Below are 25773 nucleotides of genomic sequence, written 5' to 3'. Positions count from 1 at the left end.
TCAGTACTACAGATAGAGCAATGAACAAAATAAAGCCCTTACCATCATGGAACCTATAATCTAGTGGTGGGAAGCAGATAATAAGAAAATATACAATATGCCACATGGTAGTAAGTGCTATGGAGGGAAAAAAAGCAAGATGGGATGATCAGGGGAACTGGGTAGGGTAGAGGGATGATTGCTATTGCATTAGATGATGAAGAAAGGGCTCTCTAAGGGGGGTGAGGAGTATGCTGTGTGCATGTATCTATCACCATCTGATGTCAAGTAGTGAATCTCCCAAGTTACATCTCCATTTCAGACCTCTTGCCTTATCTGCATTTGATTCTTCACTTTGGTTGTCTAATAGATATTTCAAACCTATCATGTCTAAAAGTGAATGCCTTTTCTTCACCCCCAGTTTCCTTTACCCACGTCTTCCCCATCTCAGCTGCGCTGGGACTAGAAATTTGAGACTCCTTTGGGAGAAGTTGTTACAGAAAACAATGGGACTGAATGTATGAGATCATTTACAGAAAGAAAAGGAGAGATCACATTCAATGATCAGGAAAAGAGGAAGGAGGAGACTGAGGAGGGGCCAGAGATTTTGGTGGGGAGGTGCCCACAGAATGTGATGCCTCAAAAGGCGAGAACATGTTTCAGGGAGTCATTAGTAGTGTCCGTATCTGCTGAGGTTAAATGAGATATAGACTAGGAAACAACTGTTAGACTTAGCGTCATTAAAGTTGTTAAAGTGTTCTTTTAAGGAATGGTGTGACTAAAACTTGATTGGGAATTGATTCAGGAGAAAATGGGAAACAGGAAATGGATATAGCAAGCTACAACTCTTCAATTTTGGTATAAAGAGCTGCAGAAAGATCTGGCAATATTGGAAAGAGGTTGTAGAATCCAAAGGTAGTTATACCCATGAGTAGATATTTCTTGATCATTTCTGCCCAAAGTTTGGAGTTAGAATAAAATCTAAATTGTTATGGCTTAGTTATTTTAAAGGGTCATGTTATCACTATTACAAGGACAAAGCAACATTAAATATCACCTCGAGAGAAAAGTGGGAAAAACTGCAATAAAATGCTGGCAAAACAACCAACTAGAATTAGCTTACAGAAAACTTACTACATTTTAGATAATGTATACTGGAGATATCAAAGAGATTTCATTTTATTAAGTTACTGCCTTTTAAAAATTAAATGATATTTCCTTTTTTTTTTTTTTAATTCAGTGGGGATCTGCAGTGTACTTATGTTATAAAAAATCAGTGGCAAAGACTAACACTATATCCTACAAAGCTGGTAAGTGTAATTTTTCATGGAATACTTAACATATATTATGAGGCCAGTAAACTTTAAGGAAAAAAAACCCTATCTTATGATGCGCTAGTGTCAGGACTGGGACCACAACCCATGTCTTTTTTTTTTCTCCTGTTTTATCTTATCTTTATGTTTATTGAATACTTAATGGAAGACTCATTTTAAAGGAGCTGGGGTAACCATGCTAAATATTCCAAAAAACTAGTATATGCATATGCTTCAAGGTAGTGGGACCACAAACTGAAGTTTTAGGATTGTGTTCATATTTGTGTATGTTGCTTCAGAATAATCTTTTCTTGTTTGTCTTACTTAGCCTTCATGGATGAAGCATGATAAATATTAATTAGTTATTATAAATATTTACAGTGTTTGAGGATTAAAATCTAGATGTATCCTACTGAAGCATTCAGTTATTTGATGAGTATATATGTGTTGTAATGTTACTAAATATGTTAAATAATAAAGCATTTTAGCATCATTCATATTATGAGCACCTAAATTCAAGAGCTGATGACTTAATATTTATTACTGTTTTTATAGGTCTAATTTGTAGATATCCTCAAGAAGATTATGAATCTTTCTCACTCCCAGAATCTGTCCCCTTATTTTGTTTACCAATGGGTGCAACTATTGAATGTTGGCCACCCAACAGCAAATACCCTCTCCCTGTGTTTTCTACATTTGTGTTAACTGGAGCCTCAGCTGAAAAGGTACTATGTGTTTTAACTAGTATTATCAAGTCTTAAGTTCTATATAATATAGGCAACAGTAGCAATAACTGGTTAAATTGAATCTATTGTACATACTTCTTCCACTTGATTAAAATAACTATATACAGAGGTAAAGGAAAAGATAATTTTCATTCTGCCCCATACACCCCAATGCTTTTTTGTGAATATGGTGAAAGATTTCTTCATCATCAGATGATGGTCCTTTACTGCTTCACTTTCTGTGATAAAGTTTTGAGAGTAATACAAAAGACATTAAGTATGCAAAACTATTTGGAATTATAGACTATTACAGTTGGAAACGACTTTGGAAATCATCTATTCTAACATCCTCATTTTATAGATTGCAAAACTGAGGTCCAGAGAAATTTAATGAATCGTCTGAAGCTGGAATATATATTCCCTTATCTGACATTCTGTCCCACTGTCTACTAAATAATTATTTTCAGTTAATTTCTTATAGAGAATATTGATAAGTTGCTTTCACTCTTCAGAAAACAAACTCAATTAAAAAGAGTAGCACTGTGAAGTTGTGTGTGTGTGTGTGTGTGTGTGTGTGTGTGTGTGTGTGTTAATGTACTTCAAGAAAGCAACAGTGATGTTTGCTCACTTCTGTGTTCCTGGTACCTGGCACCTTGCCTGGCTCTTGGGCATAAATGGCTCATAATGGTCTAGCTTATAATGGCCCATGCATTACATATTTAATGATGTGATTTGAATAAATGATATAAGGAGTATTTATTAAATATATTACTTGTTTTCCAGGTCTATGGTGCTGCTATTCAGTTTTATGAACCACACTCTGAGGAAAATCTTACAGAAAAACAGAGACTTCTTTTGGGTTTAGCATCATCAGCAGATGGGAAATCTGATAGTTCCAAAACAATTCACACTAATAAATGCATCTGTCTTCTTTCTCACTGGCCTTTTTTTGATGCATTCAGGAAGTTTTTGACTTTTCTGTATCGTTATTCTATCTCTGGACCTCACGTTCTTCCAATTGAGAAGTAAGTTAGAGAAGTATTCTTCAGTCAAAATTTGGTAGATCTTTCCATTATGTGTGGTATGTTTGTAATGGTAATTCAATACATTTTATGTGGAAACTAGGTTTTTCAAGAGTTATTTGGAAAAAAAAGTTTGGTTATTTCAATCAGGTAGTATTTCTCTGTTATACTTTTACAGTCATGGTACTTTATTTTCATTTTGTTTTAAAGTTTACTTATATATTTAGTGATCTCTGCACCCAACATGGGGCTCAAACTCCTGACCCCGAGATTCAGACTGAGCCATCCAGGTGTCCCACATCATGTTATTTTAAATGATTTTATCTCTTAACAAAATGAAATGAATGTTTCATTTTTGATGCTCTTGCGACGTTTGGAGAACCTAATTGGCATTTTTTAATTAGGATCTTAGGATTTTTTTATTAGTTTTGTAATTCTTATTTTTCAAATAATTTGGGTTTATTATGAACTTTTAAAAATATTCCCTACTATCTTTAGATATCATGAATTTAAAGGAAAATTAGATAAACACATTCTTTATTCTATTGAATAATGTTTTATGCAGTAAAATTTGTTGCAAGTGAGATCTAAAGATCTTCATTGTCTATTTGATAATTGTTTATACCATCTGTTACTTAAACTCTTGTATTCTTAAGCAAGGAATTTCAAAGTACACAGAGCATTTGACTCAACTCAGACTTGTGACATGTTGACCTTTATAGTATATGGTATTCACTTTGGAATCAATTGGGTTCTTGTCTGTTTGTTTTTAAGGCATATTTCTCATTTTATGCATAAAGTTCCTTTTCCATCTCCTCAGAGACCACGGATTTTAGTCCAGGTAAGATTTTCTTGATTTAAGTGCCCTATTAAATCATTATTGGCTCTGTCAAAATGTACCATAAGAATAACAATTATAAATGGAGGAAAAGAACAAATACTATCTAAAGAATCAGATAGTAGTTCATGTTGGAATTTGGGCCCTTAGTGTTTTATTAACTGCCTCCCAGGCAGACATCGAATGTTTCCCCTGAGGTAAAAGTTCGAAGAGTTAAAGCAGTTGGCAGTAGACATTTTGCTTTTTTTTTTTTTTTTTTAAAGATTTTATTTATTTATTTGACAGACAACACAAGTAGGCAGAGAGGCAGGCAGAGAGAGAGGAGGAAGCAGGCTCCCTGCCGAGCAGAGAGCCCGATGCGGGACTCGATCCCAGGACCCTGAGATCATGACCTGAGCTGAAGGCAGCGGCTTAACCCACTGAGCCACCCAGGCGCCCGGCAGTAGACATTTTGAACATACAAAAAGGAATTTCTTTCCCCTAACCTTTGGCATTTATTCCTGAAGTTAAATATATTAGAGTAGATATAAGGAAAAGTTGTGTGTTTTATATATATTATGTAGGAAGGAAGGTTCATAGCTTTGTGATGGGAAAGTTCAAAATGAACATAAATTATTTTCCCTATAGCTTGTCCCAAATGACTGTATCTTTTCTCTTTTGTTTACATTTCTTTTTTTGTTTGTGCTCTTGATCTGTAAGATGTCTGCTTATTTAATCACCATTTACAAAGCAATTTCTATAAAGAAAATATTATTATGTGTTATCACTATATGTGCTTTACTGTATTTATCACAGCCCTTAATGGAGGTGGGGTATCATTCAAAATTACAAGTATTTGGCAAATAGGTATTTAGAGATTTGTGGAAACATGCCTAAATATGCATAAATTTAAAAATGTAGATAAAACAATTGTACTATTGATACAGATAAAATGTCTAGAAAAAATATCATTTTTATAATCTTCATGATCAGTCTGTATATCCACATGTCTTCTTGGTATTTAGTGCCAGAATATATGTGTGTGTGTGTGTGTGTGTGTGTGTGTGTATGTATATGTATATGTGAATGTGTGTGTGTATATATATATACACACATATATATATGACTCAGTTTGAATACACATAAAAGATTTGTTTTATGACAGAAGGTGGTAACTTTTTTTCTGTTGAGGACCAAACAGTAAATATTTTAGTCTTTATAGGCCATGCTATCTCTGTCAAAACTACTCAGCTCCTACTGTGAAAAAACAGCTATAGATCATACCTAAACAAATGAGCAGTGCTACTGTTCTAATAAAACTTTATTTGTAAAAACAGGTGGCCTAAAACAAACAAACAAACAAACAAACAAACAAACAAAACAGGTGGCCTGTGGATTTGCCCTGGAGGCCGTAGGGTTGCTAACCCTGATTTTGTGGTATTAAATGAATAATTTGGTCTTTCAATAAAATTTTATTAAATTTGCATTAGGGGAAAAGAGAATTCAGAATAGGAAAAGTTAGTAGTTAGAAGAGGTCAGTGGTTAGGAAATGCTTTTCAGGATCTTAATAAGTGACATAAACAATTCATATACTGGTTAATGTATATATTGAAACTTCGTGGACATCATTATTAGCCTACTTTTTTTTTTTTTCTTTACCAGAAAGTAGTGTTTTAAAGCTCATCTTTATATTTCAAACACTTTATTGTAAATTTTCTTCTAGTTATCACCACATGATAATCTGATTCTCAGTCAACCTGTTTCTTCACCTCTTCCACTAAGGCAAGTAAAACTTCCTTTTTACTTGTGTTTCTTCAAATCTAGTGTGAGCTAAAGTGACATTCAAATATTTTTTTTTCCCTAGGTAAAATTTCAGATACTGATAGAAATACTTCTCATTTAACTGTTTCTTACCTAAATTCCTTTTACTTAAAGGAAAAAGAAAAACCTTTATAATAGTTTGGTATTTTATGTATCCATTATTTATCAAGTACTTACTGTTACATAAATAGGTATATATGTATATAGAATTTGAGTATGAAAACAGCTATTTTTAGCTTTAAATATCTTCTGAAGAGCATTCAAATGCAATTAATTTTAAATTTAATCCACAAATAAAAAAGATACTCCTAAATACTAACCATGGAATAAAACAAGGTATTTCCTCACTCAGAGAGTTAAGAGAAATTATGAAATATATTTTCAAAAGTATCACTTCCTGAAATGTAATTAGCTATGTAATTTTCTAGCAGAGAAATAGTTAACGATATAATTAAGTTATTTTGTAGCACGTACCTAAGGGAGACCAGCTGCCATCTTTGACATTAATTTTGTAAGAATTGCAGGTTATTTCATCACTAGGTCTTGGTCCAGAGTGACCAGTGTTTTCTTAACCTTTGTTTGAGCTGAAATAAACTAAAATACTGACTGACTGAGACTTTAAATAAAATGATCCTAAATTACCCAAGACAATTTTTTTTTAGAACAGCGTTATCGATATGATTCACATGCCATATAATTCACCCAGTTAAATTGTACGATTCAGTGGTTATATTCACTCTGTAAGTATAGAGATTTAGAGAGGTCATTATAATCAATTTTAGACCATTTGTGTCACTCTAAAGGAGAACCCCTGTGCCCTTTCAGTTACCTTCCCTCCCATTTCTCCCATTTCTACACGCACAAACACACACACACATACACATACACACTCCCCAGCCCAGGGCAACCATGAATCTTTCTGTCTCTACAGATTCAACCAGATTTGCCTATTCCGGATATTTCATATAAATGGAATCATATAATATGTGACCTTTTGGTTTTAGCTTCTTTTACATATAATAAATTGTCCAAAATTCATCCATGTTGTATCATCATTACTTTATTGCTTTCTGTTTCCAACAAATATACCATTATATAGATAGACCACATTTTAGTTATTCATTTATCAGTTGATGGACATTTGGCTTGTTTCTGCTTTTTGGCTATAATAAATAATGCTGCTCTGAACATGCACCGAGTTTTAGTGGACATGTTTTCATTTCTCCAAGAGACTTGTTATTAGTTCTGCTTTATTTAAAAAAAGTTAATTTGGTGAAGCCAGTTATTTAGCATTATAAGGGCAACATACTGATTGGCTTACTGAATTACTTACTTTGTCAGTTCAGTATTTATTATCACACAGAATGTCTCAGTTTAGGTTATTTATTTGCTTTTTATGTGTATACCATTGCTCGACTTGGTAGCTGTCGATATCACATTACTCTTACCATTATATCACCAAAGATAGTCTGTTTGTAAATCCAAATTTTAATAGGCATATTTACCTTAAGAGAAGTAGACCTGTAAGTCATGCATTTTTCTGATAATTTCCATGAAAGATGAGCCACTAAAAAACAAACTTCCATAAAACAAATATGCTTTCAACCAAAATATCCCTTTTATAGATTGAATTCTTTACTTGGACATTATCTGCATAACAGATCTTTTTCTGAAAAGAAAAAAACGACTTTTCATTTTCTATATTGAATACAATGCACAATAATTAAATAATTCTGAAACCTCAGAAAACTTCATTGTTTTCATAATGTGTTTCTGGTGACATATTTCCACACATAAGGGAGCAGTCACATTTAAAGTTGAATAAATAATATAATCCTATACTAATCATGACTTTTTTTCACTATTTTGGATAATGAGGTATTTGAATTTTTTTTTAATTGTGTATTTTTGTTTGTATTGACAGTGGTGGCAAGTTTTCAACACTACTTCAAAATTTAGGTCCTGAAAATGCTGTGACACTACTGGTGTTTGCAGTAACAGAACATAAGATTCTCATCCATTCCTTAAGGCCTTCCGTGCTTACTAGTGTGACAGAAGCATTAGTGTCTGTGAGTATCAAAGTTCTTATTGGCAATCAATTTCATTCTAGACCTAATTTATTCATTTAATTTAAAGCTACTTTGAGACTTAACTAAAATTCAGGGAGTAATGAATTTTTATGTTGTGAAAAAATGTTAATTTTCTGACCATTAATATTATAATTATTTAATTTATTATCAAATGCTAGACTTTAGGTATGAATATTTAAAAGACAGTTTTTTGTGTATGCTGATAAATTATGCTTCATTGTCAAACAGCTGAATATTCTCCTGTCTTTTGTTTATCCAAGATGATTTTCCCTTTCCACTGGCCATGCCCGTATGTTCCTCTCTGCCCATTGGCTTTAGCAGATGTCTTGAGTGCACCATGTCCATTCATAGTAGGAATTGATTCAAGATACTTTGATCTCTATGATCCTCCACCAGATGTTAGTTGTGTTGACCTAGATACCAACACCATTTCTCAGTAAGTACATTGTAGTGATTTTATACCCAATCAATTACAACTTCATAGTGTACGTATGTAATTGTGTATTTTTGAATGCTAATTAGAATTCTTTTGAACTATATTGTAACCAAAGATGGTTATTACCATCTTTGAATCAACTCATACTATTCTTTTTTTTCCCAGATTTTATTTATTTTAGAGAGAGAGAATGAGAGTGTGAGAACTGGGGAAGGGACAGGAGTAGAGGGAGAGAATCTCAAGCAGACTCCATGCTGAACCCAGAGCCCAGCATGGAGCTGGATCTTACCACCCTGTGATCATGACCTGAACCAAAATCAAGAGTCACATACTTAACCAACTGAACCACCCAGACTCCCCCAACTTATAGTGTTCAGTGGGATAGATTAGGGTATTAGGTTTTACTGTAAAGAAAGTATATATTTAATCCTCAGATCTTTAAATATTTAAGAAACATTATTATAATCTTATACTTAGAAATTTAGCAGAAGTGAAATTGAGCTTAAAAACAGAAGAATTTATTTTCCATTTTCCAAATAAGTATGGGTAAAATCACAAATTGAATTGGAGTACTATACCCTGATATTTCAATTCTAAGTCTTGTGTAATACTATTAGAATGCTAAAACTTCAAGAAAAATTTATATACTGCTTTAAATTTTTAAAATAACTTTTAAATTATACATGATTTTATCACCTTTATACTTTAGGAATATTAGGACTTTGTAAGTTTCCTTTTTTTATTGGAATAATATTTAAGTTGTAACTACTGGAGCTCTATTTTTATAGTTTTTTTTTTTATAATTCTGTTGTTCTCTTGTACCCTTTATTTTCAATTTAATCATACTTAGGCTATTCAGGGAAGAGGAAATTGAAGCAATGACCACATTGCATTCACAGGACATACTTAAAATAACTATGAGTTAGTCTATCAGTAAAGCCCAAAAGCTGGTGCACCTTTTACAACTTAAATATGTGTATGTGCAATAGGTTTTACTCCATTTTTAATAAGCAAGCATATTTCATATTAAAGCCTTTTGATTTAATTCTATAATCATATGTTAATTCTAATCTTGTTGTATGTTGAAACCTCAAGTGCCTAAACCACTAGAAAAAAATGGCTTTTTATTATAGGAAAAATAATATATAATATAAAAAATATGTAAAATGATAAATAATATATTATAGCAAGAGAATACTTTTCTGTTATAAAGCATATACACTGTCAAAAATTCAACGCTTAACCAAGAAAATATGGAATATACTTTATGCATAAAAGCCATTTTTTATATGGGTTTTCAGAATCAAAGATTCTTTACGAGGAACATGTCATTCACTACCAGGAATATTTAATTCTTTAAATATTAAAGTAATATCTCTTTTCTTTGCCAGTTGCTACATGACACAATGTTTTTAAAAATTGAAATGAAGGGTGATAAATTAGTATATACTGTATTTATTATGGTAATAAGTTACATTTACCCTCTTTTATACTTTCCAGTCTGTTAAAAGAATTTTTTTAACTTTATGTTTTTGTTTTGATCACTATTGAGTTAAAGAATGAAAGAAAACATGGGTCATTTGCACTCATAAGCAGTCTTCCTTCTTGTTATTATTGTGTATAGAAGGACTAAACTAGTGAACTAACAGCTTTCTACTTTCCTTCATCCAGAATTTCTGGAACCTCAGTCTGAAATTTGAAAGAAAAACAGGTTCTGAATATGCAATTTTGGTTTCTTTTGCCCTCTCTTAGATACATAGAATACAAAGTATGTTATGCATGTCAATAAATTTTTGAAGAAAGGGAAATTAATAGCTGTACTGGGCATAAAGCTATATACATAACCTATGTTATTTCATCTTATTCTTTGTATTTTGTGAGGTAGCTTTTATTAACTCCTCTGACAGGTAAGGAAACCAAAGCTTAGATTTTTAAGTAATTTATCAGAAGGCTCATAGATAATATCTACTGCCAGCTGGATTTTGAAACCATTACTGTCCAGCTCTAAAACCAGTACCTCTGCCGCTAATTATTGGCTATTTATGTAACAGTAATCTTGTAAGTGGAAGTCACCATGAATAAAAATGCAGAAGGCTATCATAGACTCAAACTCAGGAACTAAATTAAGACTCTCCTACCCAGCCAAGTTTTAGAGCGACGACATCAAGGGCAAGAGGAGGAAGCTATGTGAATAAATTATAGAAATTAGATGCAATGCACAGATACCAACATTCTGCTCATTTATACTGCAGATATATCTTGAATTCCCTTTTTTGCTAGGCACTGGGAATAAAAAGGCAAACCAATTACACTCCTTTCTCCTGTTGCTCATAATCTAGTTTATAAAGCAGGCACTCACACAATGAACAAGGTACAGTGGGAGTGCTGTGTTGCAAAGTTTTACCAAGATAAAATAATATAAAAAGTGTTCTACATTGTATTCTCTCCCTGTAATGCAAGATTCCATGTCCCTGGTCACATTATAAATGAAATATAACCTTCACTGTAGGACATCTGCAATTGACTCTCTGTTTTTATCCTCATTTGTGGAAAGATAGGGTAGAATCCAAGACAGTGATTCTTTGTCAACCTAAGCTTTCCCATCCATTCTTTTTTCTTTGTTTAGTTTCCAAGGTGATAATTTTGCCCTTTTTGTTCTGTGGGAAGTACAGAGAACATAAAAAAAAAATTCAACTTCCACTGTACACCTGGACTTTATTATTGTCTTTAGAACATGAGTGATTTACTTTTCTTCTTTTTCTTTCCACTTCTCAAGTTTTCTTAAAAAAAAAAAAAAAAGGTATTCATAGCTTTTAAAGTATAAAAAGATTTAATAAAGAATGAAATCAACAAAGCTATAGTTAAGTCTGAAAGCTTTATGGTGTTTTATCACTGTCTCTTTTCTTCTCTCACCCCTTGTATAGTTTGAAGAATAACCATGTTACAATAATTGTCATAAAGGAGAGTGTAGGAGTACAAAGCTACCACTTTTAAGCAGATATCCTCTTTTATAGTTATAAAAGTATTTTGGAATGTTATCCTTTATCCAAATAATTTAATTTTATAGATTAAAGAAAGAAACAAAAACAAATATTACTTTTCTGAAAGAAACAAAAACAAATTTTACTTGTAGAAAACTAAGAAACTCAATATTTAAATATACTCAAGAATTTTGATAAGCTTTCTGGATCATCAGTTCATTTTTTCTGTAGGAGTTCAAGTTTTCCACAGTGCCTTTTCTTATAGTCTGTAAGAAAGAAAACCTCTCATTGGTAGGATTTTCCCAATATTTAGGTATCTAAATTCTCTTAAATGGGGTTTTGAGTAATGACCACCATATTAAGTGTGTAGTGATTGGCATAATAATGCAAGTGGAATTTACTCAGTACTGACATAATTATAAATTTTTGAGCTATATTTAATACAGGGCTCTTCCCTCGTGTGAATTAATCTTTAAATATTCTGCATCCCAGCTTAACCTGAGTATTTTTCTCCTATTAATTAGAATTTTTTGCATGTTTTATTTTTTGTTCAATGTATTTCCTCTTTTCCCTTTTTTATGTATAGCAAAAAAAGTCCTCCTAACAAATATATTATTGTTGTCATTTAATCTCAGAACTGGTGACAAGAAAAATGTAGCCTGGAAGATACTTCCAAAGAAACCATGTAAAAATCTGATGAACACTCTGAATAATTTGCACCAGCAGTTGGCAAAATGTAAGTGTATAACTTAATTAAAGGAAGTAATTTAATCTGAAAAAGGACTCCAATTACTTTGCCTTACTTGTAAAAGGATACTGTTTATTTTATCTGAGGGGAATTTTTTTATAATCTTAAGGGCAAATGAACATTAAAGCAAAATTTGTTAGAAGCTGAATAGGAAATTTATAAAATTTATATTTTATATCTACTACGTTTTCATAGAACCATTTTAGAATAATAAAATTGAAAAAGAGGTTAAGGTCACTGTTTTCTTTAATTTTACCATTATTGAAATGCCAGGGGAAAAATAAGTGTTTCCTCTTGTATATTTTCTTCATACATAGAATAGAAGTTTAGTTTTGAAAATTTAAGACAGATGGTTTAAATTAGAAAATGCTGATGATTTTGATGGGGTGAGAGCTGGGTCATATCCTTTTCGCCTTTCATGGATTAATGCTATGGCTTACCTCAAATAATTTGAAAATAGAAGCTTGCCAAATGCATTAAGAAATTAATCAAAATGAAAATTGATTAGGATATGGAATACTTCAGTAAAAAGCTTATATAAGAATACCTTGTCAGTGATCCAGAAATACTGATAAGAAGAATTAAAACTTCATTTCTTTAATCCTCTTGGTATTTTATAACAATGGCTCATTCAGGGCCCATAAATTAAAACTTATTGTATGAAAAATGGTCAGTGATGGTGTAGCAATATTTGAGGTTCTCATTCATGTATTTATCATTTATCTAATCCTCTTGGTATTTTATAACAACAGCCCAATCAGGACCCATAATTTAATACTTACTAAATTATTGTGTGAAAAAATATTTGAGGTTTTCATTTATGTATTAAGTGAAATGTAAACATAGGAAGGGGACTATATCCTTGAGGGTTCAAAGTGCCTGAATATTTGGAAATAGGCATGGAAGAAGACAATGTTTCCAAAGCAAACCTTAAAATAAACAGTTGATTTGGAAGCAGTTTATAAGGACTGGGTTATGGTGACATCCCAATAGAACAACATTTTATCTTATAGAACAAATAAATTATGTATAGAACTTTAGTTAAGCTAACTACTTCATTGCTCTCTAACAAGGCACGTACTTCTTTTAAGTGGCTGAGAAGTCCAGCAGCTTTTGCAGCAATATTTAAAATATTATTAAATTCAGTGAAATAGCCCATCCAGCTCAACTGAAGGGCAGAATCTTAAAACTATAAGCTTTTAAACAGTACTGGTAGTTAAGGATTGTGTAACACTTTACAGTGGGCACTTTCACATATAGAAGTTGAGGGAGGTGAAATAGCTTGTCAGAGATCAGACAGTTAACAAGGACGAAGTTAGGATTAAAATCTAGGCCTTCTGTATCAATGCCCACATTCTTCCTAGTACTGTTACTTTTTTGGACAATAACAACTCCAGAAAGAAGAAAAAAAAACTCTCTAAGGTAATTTATTGTTCCTCATATTTTAAAAAGTGTTTAAATTTTGAAACAATCACAGATATTTCTCTGACCTTTGAGAATAGATGTCCCATTACTTCCAAATGGAATATATTTCCTACCAAAAAACATATTCTTCTGTATCAGTACAATATAACCATGAAAATCAGGAAATTATCATTGAGCGTTACTGTCATCTTTATCCACAGACCAGATTCTAGTTTCATCAGTTATCATAATAATGTTCTTTATAGCAAAGTCATCTATTTCCAAATCAGGTGTTATAATTTAGTTTAAGTCTATTTAGTCTCCTTTTCTCTAAACAGTTCCTTGATTTTTCCTTCTTCTTCTTGATTCTTTTGAAGATGATACTTCCTATCATAGAATGGTCCATGATGTGGGTTTTCCTCATGGTAAATACAGGTCAGATGTCTTTGGCAAGACTATCGTAGAAGTGACACTATGTTCCTTTCCTAGCATCCTTACCTAGGATCCTTACAACATCCTTACCATATGTCCCATAATTTATGATGATGTCTACTTTGTGCACTTAAGGTGGTGTCTACCAGGCCTCTCTATTGTGAATTTTTTATTTTACTACTAATGGCTTTAGCACTGAATTGTTCAGGAAGAGGAAGAGCTGTTTTTCACATTTTAATCCTCATGTGTTTTTCCTGTAGGCACTTATATTTTTTAAAAGGAGTGGGAAGTGGGCAGAGATAGGACTAATGCATTTACCCCTGTATCCTGCTGATATGGTTGCTATGATTTTCATTTCTTAGTTTATATATAGTTGCTTCAGAACATGAATTTTTTTGATGGTTGTCAGATAAACAAATAATTTTATATTTACTTTGGTTGAAATATATGCAGCAGAGCCTAAAAAATGATGTAGCAAGCTTTGCCAGGGTTTACCTGTTATGAAGTTGTAAAAACACAGAGTTCAGGTAGCTTGAGACCTTTTGAATACAGCACATGTAGTTCTTTCAATTTTATTGAGATATAATTGACATACAGGACTGTATAAGTTTAAGTTATACAGCAGAATCACTTGACTTACCTATATAATGAATTTATATTGATATCATTTTGAACATTGGTTTCAACAGTTTGGAAAAACCACTCAAACTCATTTTCTTCACAGTGCAGCAGAGACCAAGAGACGATGGACTAATGGACTTAACAATGAATGACTATGATTTTAATTCTGGAAAAAGGTTGCATATGATAGATCTGGAAATCCAAGAGGCATTTTTGTATTTCATGGCCTCTATTTTAAAAGGTTATAGATCATACTTAAGACCAATAACACAGGCCCCGTCTGAGACAGCCACAGATGCCTCCTCTCTTTTTGCGCTACAAGGTGAGTGATTGTATAGTTTTATACTTTTCATTTTATTGAATTTAACCTTGTGATGATTCAGTTGCCTTATGTGTTAATTAATAGCTCATGTTTATAAAAACACGTACCTATTTTGGGAATATGTGAAGATCGACTTTGTTGGTACTCCATCTCCACAAAACTAGTTACTTCTTGGGCACATTAGTTCTAATCCCATTAGCTAAATATTTGAAAAGCACAGTGCTTCCTAACCATGTAGAAATGTTGTGTCATAGATGTGTTGTGATACTGATATTTTTAGCTTTCAGAGCAGCTGGGCAATATCGGACACTCAGAGGAGCCCCTGGGATGGCCACCTCCAGGCATGGGCAGCCTCATTCATTTTACTTCAGTGTGCTCTATAAATATTACTTTCTGTTTGTGCCCTGAAGCAAAAGAAGTTGGAGAGCCCTGGAGTGCAATTTCTCTCATAATACATATGTATTTTTCTTTTGTGGTATATAACATTTGCAAGAGAAATTCATTTAATAAGCATATATTGAGTTTCTCTAAATGCTAAGTATATAGTGGTATGCAGAAGACACATGGTCACAAAAAGAGAGAGAGAAACATGGTCACTTCTCCCATTGAGCTTATAGGCAAGAAGATAAGCAATTTGAAAATAATATGAATGAACACTTTATTTCAAAACTTAAAATCACAGAAATCCCTTCCAAGGAATTTATGTCTGAGCCATGGTCTTACGGATGAGTAGAAATTAGCCACACAAAAGAAAAGTAGAAGACAGTTTTAAGCAGAGAGAACAGATGGAAATAAATTGAGTTTATGGGCCCCCAAAAAAGGCCCAAATGTACTGTAACTGACCACAGCGAGCAACATGGAGCATGAAATCAGGAAGTAAATTTTTACTCTGTTTCAGTAAGACACAGACATAAGCAAATACTAGAAGAAATGTAACTGGGGCTTTGAGAAAGCCAAATACATGGATAAAGAGCATGTCATGAGCATAGAGCATGCAACACCTGCTCGAGGAAAAAAGGAATTTTAAGCATGCTTTCAGATTTGCTACTTTATGTGTAATCTTCAAGGTAGTCAGGGGACCACAGAGACAATTCTGGGTGAGGATTTGAAAGATCTGGATTGAAGCTCCCTTCCTGTTGCTGTCTTTTTCAGGTCATGTCCCTTCTCAGGAGTCTTCGTTTCTTTTTCTTCAAAGTGGTGGGTTGAGGGGGTATGTGGTTAATCAAGTTTCTCCTGGCTTAAAATTTAATGAATCTTTGAATGGTGCTATATTTTGTGACATTATGAATTTATGTTGAACAGCTTTCTTAAGAAGCCGGGACCGGTCACATCAAAAATTCTATAGCATGATGACCAAAACACAAATGTTCATTCGCTTCATTGAGGAATGTTCTTTTGTCAGTGATAAAGATGCAAGCCTGGCATTTTTTGATGATTGTGTAGATAAAGTAAGTAATAGTATGTCTACAGTGCCCTGACTTATTTTGTGTGATTGTTTTAAATGTTGAGTTATATTTCTATTTAACTTTTATCAGCTTTTAACAAAATCTAAGTTCATTCCATTTCATCATTGACTCTTTATTATGGAAGTTCTGTTGGGCCTACTAGATACTAAAGAGCACCTCTTAGAAGTACCTTGCAGGATTTTACTGAATGATCAGTTCTATTTTAGCACTCAGGTGTGTAATCTTGCCTGCCCACTTACAGACTATAGGAGTTTCTCCAAGTGTGTGGACCTCAACTTGAACATCCTTAATTTTCACCTTTCCTTTTTGAGGACTGCCATATGCTGAGAGTAGGTGTAGAGCATAATGAATATTTTACTTGAATATATTTACAATTTGGAAGTGAGTTTGTAGCTTAAATTAAGTGAATTAATTGTGGTATTTTAAATTCGTGTGTGAAACCTTCCCTTCCCCTTCAGTCCTAATATTATTAGGTGGGATGGAGCAAGGTAGGTATCCCTACTGAACAGAGAGGAATTTGGGAACAGTGGCCAGAAGGGGGGTGTCAAAACATGAATGGGGTGAAGAAGGAAGAGCATCCTAGCATTGGGTATTGGAGCCCAAGAAAGGTGAAGACAACATCCATGCAAGGGTGACCTAGCACAGAGAAAAATCAGAGGATGAGAGAATAAAAAGAGTGTCCATGCCAGGGGAAGGATGAGAAGAGTATCTGTGCAGAAACAGCATGGAGTATCAAAGTCTGAGCAAGGTAAGGAGAGTATCTCTACTGAGTAGGGGCAGCTAATGGGGTATCAGAGTTTGATATGGATGAGGAAGATGCCAGCTTGATGGGGGTAAGGGGTTGGTCTGGAAGTAGTTGTTGAAGCCAAATTAGGGTGAAGAAGTCATATATGTGGGGAAGGGTAGTGGTGGAGATGGGAGAATATAGCATATGGGGAAATGGATCAAGTAAGTAAATATGTTAGGAACAATGAAGTTACTCACTGTCAGAGAAGGGAGTAAGTAATACAGAAAAGGAGAAAACCTGAATGAACCCTGAGGTATTAGAATGAAATTGAGGCTTGATGTATCATTGGTATTCAATATGTACAGAAAAAAATAGAAATAAATATAGATATAAGTGTGTGTGTCTTTGTGTGAACATATACTCCCTATCTCTGTACAATAGGACCTAGGGGCAGCCATCTCCAATAGCAATGAGTACACCAAATGCACAGATTTTGGCTTCTAAATACCGTTCTCCATTAAAAGGAATTAGGACTCCTTGGAGAGATGATTGGGTCTAGGGCAAGGAAAGTACAAAATGAGCCCTGAAATATCTTGTGCTGGAAAATAAGAAATCACTCCAATAATGGAGATGTGTTTTTTAAAACAACACCACACATATACAGGTGGATGCTTGTGCATGTGTGTGCTCATGCGTGCGTGCGCACACACACACACACATGCAGACAAGCCAGTTTGAGGGACTCCCACTGATTACATCTGGAACAACTTAAACATTAAATGTTAGTAAGAGATCATAACCCATTGAAAAAAATAGGAAACTATGAGTCTATACAAATATCAATCAAGAGTGATGAGAAACAGGACTTTAATTTCAAAGTACCTCTGCACAAAATATGTATTCATTACAAAAGGGGAAAGAAAGAGTAACTTTATGGTGGAACAGAAAGCCTGGCAGACCCCACTTTTATCTAATCAAAGTGAATGTCATCAGTAGTGGAACAAATCAGCATCATACGCTTATAATAGGCCACAGTGAGAATACAACAACTCTATGATATTTCTGCCAAGATGCATATAACCTGCATAATCTCAAGGAAATTTCACACAAACTCAAATTAAGTGACATTCTACAAAATACCTATTCTGTAATCCATGAACTGTCAGGGTTAAAAAAATAAAGGAAAAATTGAGAAACTGTTCAAAGACACTTGAACTTGACGGAAGAGACTTGACAAGCAAATACAATATATAGTTCAGAATTGGATGCTTTAGGCAGAACATTATTAATGTAATCATTAAAATATGTATGTAGTTTGAGGATTAGACTGTAGTAGTGTAACATGTTAATTTCTACATTTTCATGCTGTGTTATGGTTAGATAAGAGAATGTCATCGTTTGTAGGAAGTACACACTAAAGCATTCAGGGGTGGTGGGTCATCAGGCCCGCAATTTACTCTGTAAAGATGAAAGGGGAAGAGTTGAAAGGTTCCTATACTTGAAACTCTCATATAAATTTGTGACTAGATGTACATAATGTTCATGATTTTATGCCCATGACAATAGAAGAAGGGGAGAGAGCAAAGCTTTGTCATATATTTACTCAATAGGTTATACTTGTAAGGTTGTTTAAAGAAGTCCATCATGTTCAAATTTATGTGACTGAAAGAAAATTAGTGATTTTTGAGGGCAGGGGGCATAACAGCCAAAATACAGCTCATCCTTCAGTATTCAGAAATTGGCTCAGTTCTGAGTTGGACTCGAAAGTGTTTTTTACTATTAAACCAGTACCAAATATGTCTTTTAAAAATGAGAAATGATTCTAACTATATCAGATGTAATAGGAAAAACACTGCCTTGAGAATAAGGACTACTTGAGTCTCAGCTCTTATACTTGTGATTTGAGACAAGTCATCTAGTCTTTCTGTGTTGTTTTCTCACCTATGTTTAAAATACATTGTGAGGAGAGATCACTTTGCATATTTCCCAGTGTTCAAAGTAGTATTGGATGAACTAAAAAGTAGAAAACTCTTTTTCTATTGATTATTTTTTATATTTTACCAATTTTTGATTTTTTTTTTTTTCTGGTTGCCCTTTTATTTTTATTTTTTTTTTTATTAATTTTTTTTTTATTTGGACTCCAATTTTTGATTTTATAGAATGGCCATTCATTTGGTTTTATCATTTCACGACATACAAATGTTTGACTTTTGAATGACTTATGCATATGAAGAACAAGAACAAGTTAAGATCCTTCCATTTAGAACACTTGATAGATGAATGATGTAGAGAAATACTGTTGCTTGTGCTGATAGAGAATGTTAAGGTGCCTAGAAATGATCACCCTAGTTCTTGAAATGCTTTGGAGTTGGGGAAAAAAATGGATATATGCCATTATCCACTTAGAACTCATAATTCATTTTTTTCATAGAAATGTATGTAAATGATGATTAGCTGTGGTTCAAATGGTGCCCCTAGGACATGTTTTAAAAAACAAAGTTTATTGAGATATAATATACACATAGTAAATTGCACCTCTGAAATGTACAGTTTGATGAGTTTTGGCAAATAAGATTTCCATGTGGGGGCACCTGGGTGGCTCAGTGGGTTAAAGCCCCTGCCTTCGGCTCAGGTCATGATCTCAGGGTCCTGGGATTGAGCCCCGCATCAGGCTCTCTGCTCAGCAGGGAGCCTGCTTCCCTGTCTCTCTCTGCCTGCCTCTCTGTCTACTTGTGATCTCTGTCTGTCAAATAAATAAATAAATAAATCTTTAAAAAAAAAAAATAGATTTCCATGTGACCATGACTCCAAAACATAGACCATTTCTATCAACCTGATTTTGAATACTCTATTTAGAAGTGGACTTTTAGAACCCTGCCTTCTTTGTAGGTTGAACTCTGCTTATATAGAGCTTCAAAATCCTGTTTATTTTGAGAGGTAGCTCCTTGACAGTTTTATTTACATTGAAGCATTGTGCCAAGAATTTGACTTTCACTTGTCTTAGCCAAATCTGTAGGTTTGCTTTATTTGGTGCTTAATAGAAAGAGTAAATAAATAGAAAATGCGTGGCAAACAGAAAAGTGTGCTTTAAAACATAATTTCTCTATCCTTTTTTATAGGAATAATTGCTTGGTTTTATGTAAAAAATTATGTTTCTGGGGGTGTCTAGCTGGCTGAGGAGGTAGAGCACGTGACTCTTAATCTGAGGGTCATGAGTTCAAGCCCCATGTTGGGCGTAGAGCCTATTTTTAAAAAGAGAGAGATGTTTCTTACACCATTATGCACTTTGGTGGAAGTTTTCCCCTGTGGTACGGACTTCCAGTGGTCATCCATATATGCTCATTGAGCTTGCCTTGTGAACAGTGACACACATTCATGTAATAGTTTGTTCCTCTGCCAAGCTAACTAATCATAAGGTACTGAACTAGTGATCAGAGTTTTGCTAATAGCATACTTAAGCCACTACATTGATTAATCCAAATGGGAACACTGAATTTGTTGTGCGAATCCAATTAACGATGCAGAAGACAAGAAATCTTGTTCTCTTTTTCTTCTCATTTTATGGACCCTGTTCACAAGTTTGTGTTTTAGCTAAGAATTCATATACAGTAATGTGAGTATCACATGGTTTTTAAAATACTCATTAATATTGTAAGACATATAACACTTCTGCTAGGTACCTAGGGCATCATGTTCTAAGAAGGATATTTTATCACTGATAATTACTAGATTATATTGTCTAAGAATTTCTGAAAGTAGGTCACCTCCTATTTACTTTGAGTCAGTGCAGGACTTGATGAGAATAATCGCTTAAAGAATATACATTCTGTCCAAAAAAAGCCAATCCTGTTTCATGTGTAACCACTGTTTCTAGACAGATTATTTTCCTGAAATTCTATTTACCTACTCAAAATCTAGATCCAACAAAGGATCACTTATATATAATGGAATCATGTTGCACTTAAAAATTTTAGTGACTAAGAAAATTAAAACTGAAAATTAACTGACTAAAGCATAGTTACCTGGTTGTGCTTTATTATAATTCAAGATCTTTATTAGAGAAAATAATAAAATGTCACAAGATCCAAAATACATCTTAATAACCTTCATATGCAGTTAGAGGTTAATTGTATTCCTAGTTTTGTTAAGCAGAACTGTCTGAAATAGTAAATAATTATACAGTACTGGTAGTACCTTTTTTAATACCACAGTTTAAGTATGCTTAGTAAAGCAAGTGAGTACTTGCTTTTAATCTGCAAATGTTATATGAATATCAATAATACTTTAAAATAATCATTTATGTGGGTTTTTTCTTAGTTGGGTGACTTTTAATCATGTAAGTGAACAGATACTCTTGCCTCTGGTAATTTAGCTATGGGAAATAAGTAATATTTATATATAAATTACATATTATATATTTATATATAGATATTTTTATATAAATTATATATAAATAATATTATATATACATTAACTGAGTCAATCCATGACAAAGAATGAATAGGAATTAGACATATTCCTCTTTCAACCTCTGCATATTCAAACAGAAAACATTTGCCCAATTTTAGGAAACTAGAGTGGGTAATACTGAATAGGACTATGAAAAACAATGTATGAGAATTATTTGAGCTTCATTTATGACTAATTTAAGAACCATGTGTTCTTGTTCTTCATATGATTATGTTTTAAATCCTTACAATCTGTTCCTATAGGAGGGTTCTTAACTAAGGGCAGTTTTGTTTAACAGATAGTCTGGTAAGATTTTTCTTAGTCTCCCAAGCATCCCTCTGCAGTGTTTGCTAAGTATATTAATGTCTTATGGAAAAAATATGAAGAGAATATGAAAATTATTTTAATTTTATCCTGTCGTGGGTGTTGGATTTCTTTTTCTTCCAATGGGCAGATGTCACTGTGCTTTCCAAGACAGAAATGGCCAACTGATAAATGTAGGATGTATATAGCATGACTGTTTTTATAATGTTGAAATGCGATTTCATTGGTATACAGGTTAAGGGAAATATCTTTTCCCAGGGTACTGAATCTGCAAAGTATTTTAATAGACTTTATAGTGCTGAGAATTAGAGCAGCTGTCCTTATACAGGTTTTTTTCTATGTGATCAAAGTGACTGGAAATTTAGGAGTGCCTGGGTGGCTTGGTCGGTTAAGTGTCTGTCTGCCTTGGGCTCAGGTCATGTTCCCAGGATCCTGCCCCCGCCCCAACCCCCGCCCCAACCCCCGCCCCGCACCCAACCCGCAGGCTCCCTGCTCAGAGACTCCTGGCTTCTCCCACTTCTCTAGCTTCTCCCTCTGCCCCTCCCCCACACATGTTCTCTCTGGCTCTCTCTGCTCTCTCTCTCTCTCTGTGACAAATTTTTAAAGAATAAATAACAAGTAAACAAAAAAGTAAAAACATCTATTGTTCATAGACAAGCATTTTGCTCTCATAATGTTCAATCCTGGACACAGGAGTAGTTTCCACCTTTCTTTCCAGTGACCTTGGGTATTTAACTATCTCTTCGTCTTCATTATCATTGCTGCTCTTACAATTAGATCAACCACATTTCATCTGCATCAAATGTTTGTGCGTAGAGCTTCTCATTGTTCTTGGGTTGCCCCTGAAAACTGTATCCTATTGGGTTACCTATGATTTGAGTTATCATTAACATATTCCTAATGCTGTTGTTTTAAAAATACTGCTCAGTTTGCTGATAATGGCTCAGGTGTTCTCTGTTTTTATTGAAAGTTTTAATTTTTAACAATATTATTAAATGACTAGCAGAACAGGGAGTGTGGAAAATGAAAGAGAGAAAAAAACTTTGTAAAGCCCAGTGCCCTTTACTTTCAGTGTTTTTTTACATAATTATAATTATAATCATATATTTATATAATTATGTAATTATAAATATATAATTATAAAATGATTATAAAATAATTATAAAAATAAATATATAATTATAAGTTTCCCAATTTTTTATACAACCAGATCTTATAGGCATTTTTAATATCATTGTCAAATCTCATAAAAGGAAATATTCATTTTTCCTACAGTAAAACATAACAATTTAAAAAGTCAAATAATTTTCCAAGGCTTTGGTCTCATTCCTTCCTGCCCCTAGTTTTTACTCCCCAAAGGCAACTACTTTCATCCATTTCTTTCCATCTCTTTCATCCAGTTCTTCAGCTTTTCCCTTAAGATTTCCAAATAACATGTTTTTATTGCTGCTGATTGTTTTATGAATTATCCATTAATTATCCATTAATGTTTTATGTATTATCCATTAATGTCATACCTACCATACCACCTGAATTCTCCCAGTGTCATTATAAGGAATTTTGCTCAAATTGTTGTTCGGTGTTAATATTATTATCACTTTGCATATCATCCCAGCTAGGCCACATATATATATATTAATTAGATTTCCTTTCATGCATGGATTTTGTTTTCTCCGAAGTTAATAATTACTGTATTTTCTTGTTTTGTGTCTATTAACTCATCTCCAAACTTTTCTACAAAAGTGGAAAATCTAAAAATCTCAGTTTTTCCAACATATCAGGTAATCTATCCATTTGATTTATTTTTTTAATTTTTGCTGGAAGTTTCCATGTGTATTGCAGTCTGAACTGATAGCTTGCTACTCTGTCATCCTGATTTTTTCCTTCACCATCATCTTGGGACTTATATTGACTTCTCTCCAGAGTTGGATCCCCTGCTTTCTGGCTTTAGTAACTTCTTTCTTAGTGTATTTCCTTTTGATGGAGCACATCTCCCAATAGCTTAGTGAGAGAGCGTACATGAGAGATAAACATTTTTTGATGCCTTACCTGTCTATAAATGTCTTTATTCTCTCCCAATACTTTTTTTAAAAAATTTATTTATTTATTTGACAGACAGAGATCACAAGTAGGCAGAGAGAGAGGAAGGGAAGCAGGCTTCCCACTGAGCAGAGAGCCCGATGAGGGGCTCGATCCCAGGATTCTGGGATCATGACCAGAGCCAAAGGCAGAGGCATTAACCCACTGAGCCACCCAGGTGCCCCCTCTCCCAATACTTGATTGCTAATTTGGCTGATGTAAAAAAAATTTTTTTTTGAAAGTTATGTAAAGCTTTATTCTCTGCCAAGCATTAGAAGTCAGACTGACTGACCAGGGCCGCCTCCGAAGAGAGCGATGCCCCTTGGTCTTACAGGCTAGTTTTTTGATGTAAAATTTTTAAGTCTTCTAGCTCCAAATGTAATTGTTGAGAATACCATTTGGTCTAATGTTCTGTTGATTTCTGACCTTTTGTACCTGATTTTTTCTTCTCTCTGAAAGCATTTAAGATCCTTGATATTCTAAAGTTTCATAAGGATATGCCTAGTTGAGGCCATCTTTTCTTCGTTGAGTTGAATACGTGCAGGCCCTTTTACTCTATGGACTCATTTTCTTCAGATTCAGGGCAATTTTCCTGCATCCCATTCTTTCTTTACTCCATTTCTTCAGTTCTCTTTTTCTGAAGTATGTATTACTTGGACACTGGCCTTCCTATCCTGATACTCCTAACTTTTTTCATCCCATGTTCTCTCTGTTTTTCATCTCCACTTTCTGGGAGATTTCTTCAAGTTTATTTTTCCGACTTTTGTAGTATAATTTTGACTTCTTTCACATTTATAATTTCTCTAAGTCTCTTTTTTTATAGCATCTTCTTATCATGGATATAGGCTTATTCGTTTTAGTTATTTTGAACAGTTTTTTCCCTCTGCATTGTCTCTGCTGCTTTTTTTCCCCAATGGCATTTTTAAAATTTATTAATTATTTTTATTAACATATAATGTATTATTTGCCCCAGGGGTACAGGTCTGTGAATCCTCAGGCTTACACACTTCACAGCACTCACCATTTCACATACCCTCCCCAATGTCCATAATCCCAACCACCCTCTCCATATCCCCTGTCTCTGCTTCTTCTTACTCACGTGTTGCTTTTAATATTTGTTTGTTTTATTCTTCTTCAAGTTATTAGTTTTCCTTGTGTGATCTTTGTTCAGTATTTCAAGAATGAGGCACAAGAACTCACTGGAGCTTTAATGGGAAGGTGAGGCTTGGAGTTTCCTTAGGTATGAGATTGATGGGCATAAAAGAACTCACCTATTTCATTAGAGTCCCTGTTTGATCAGTGTCTATAATTCTTTTCTTTTAGGCTGCTTAATTTCCCCAAGAGGTTATCTCCAGTCTTTAGCCTGAGGAGTATAAGACTGGTTGCCAGTGTTCTCACAGCAGAATGGGGAAGGTAGCTGAGGGCATTCCCTTGTATCGTGTAGGTTTTTACTCACTTCACCTGTTTTTATTAACCTCCTTCATCTGCCACAGCTCTGCTTGGTGTCCTCAAGTCTAGAGTCCCTCTGGGTCACACAGAAAGACCCAACCTCATCTATGGCCACGGTGTGAAGAGGTAGTGCCCTAATACTGAGTTGGGTTAGGGATCTGGGAGTCCTTAACTGGCTTTTAACCAGTTCTCCTGCTTCAGCAACGTGTCCATTCCCATCTTCAAGGTCATTCGAGCACTTTTCATTCCTGATCTTTCTGGGACTCTCTGGAGCAAAATGGCTAGATTTTTGGCTTTTTCTCCTTTATCCCCTCCCCAGTGCCATATCTGTGGCTTTCCCCTTTCACAGGTCACATCAATCTACTTTGCAGCTTCTAAAATGTTTTTCCAGCTGTGCTATTGTCCTCTCTCCAGTTCATTTTATCTTTGTGGGTCATTGTTTTGTGTGTGTGTGTGTGTGTGTGTGTGTGTGTGTGTGTGTTTCCAATCCCCTTACTTCTCAGTTTGGTGAGATTTCAGGAGGGATTGAAAGTAAATTGTTGTGTTTAATTTGTCTTGTTCAACCAGG

The 25773-nt window shown here is 34.0% G+C and overlaps 1 protein-coding gene across 13 annotated transcripts in view; it reads left to right on the top strand.

Annotated features, from left to right (window-relative positions):
• The window catches only part of DENND4A (DENN domain containing 4A), a 144612-nt gene that overhangs the window by 75163 nt on the left and 43676 nt on the right, over positions 1–25773 (top strand). For all 13 annotated transcript variants that reach the window (XM_032342915.1, XM_032342920.1, XM_032342914.1 and 10 more), the window contains 10 exons: positions 1220–1289; positions 1848–2017; positions 2801–3042; positions 3814–3880; positions 5580–5638; positions 7602–7746; positions 8028–8203; positions 11820–11920; positions 14493–14711; positions 16014–16159. In XM_032342915.1, coding sequence (XP_032198806.1) covers positions 1220–1289; positions 1848–2017; positions 2801–3042; positions 3814–3880; positions 5580–5638; positions 7602–7746; positions 8028–8203; positions 11820–11920; positions 14493–14711; positions 16014–16159 — 1395 coding nt within the window. The remainder of the gene's footprint in view (positions 1–1219; positions 1290–1847; positions 2018–2800; positions 3043–3813; positions 3881–5579; positions 5639–7601; positions 7747–8027; positions 8204–11819; positions 11921–14492; positions 14712–16013; positions 16160–25773) is intronic.

The sequence above is a fragment of the Mustela erminea genome, chromosome 5, assembly GCF_009829155.1.
Source record: "Mustela erminea isolate mMusErm1 chromosome 5, mMusErm1.Pri, whole genome shotgun sequence".
NCBI lineage: Eukaryota > Metazoa > Chordata > Mammalia > Carnivora > Mustelidae > Mustela > Mustela erminea.
This window is presented reverse-complemented; position numbering and strand designations above follow the sequence as displayed.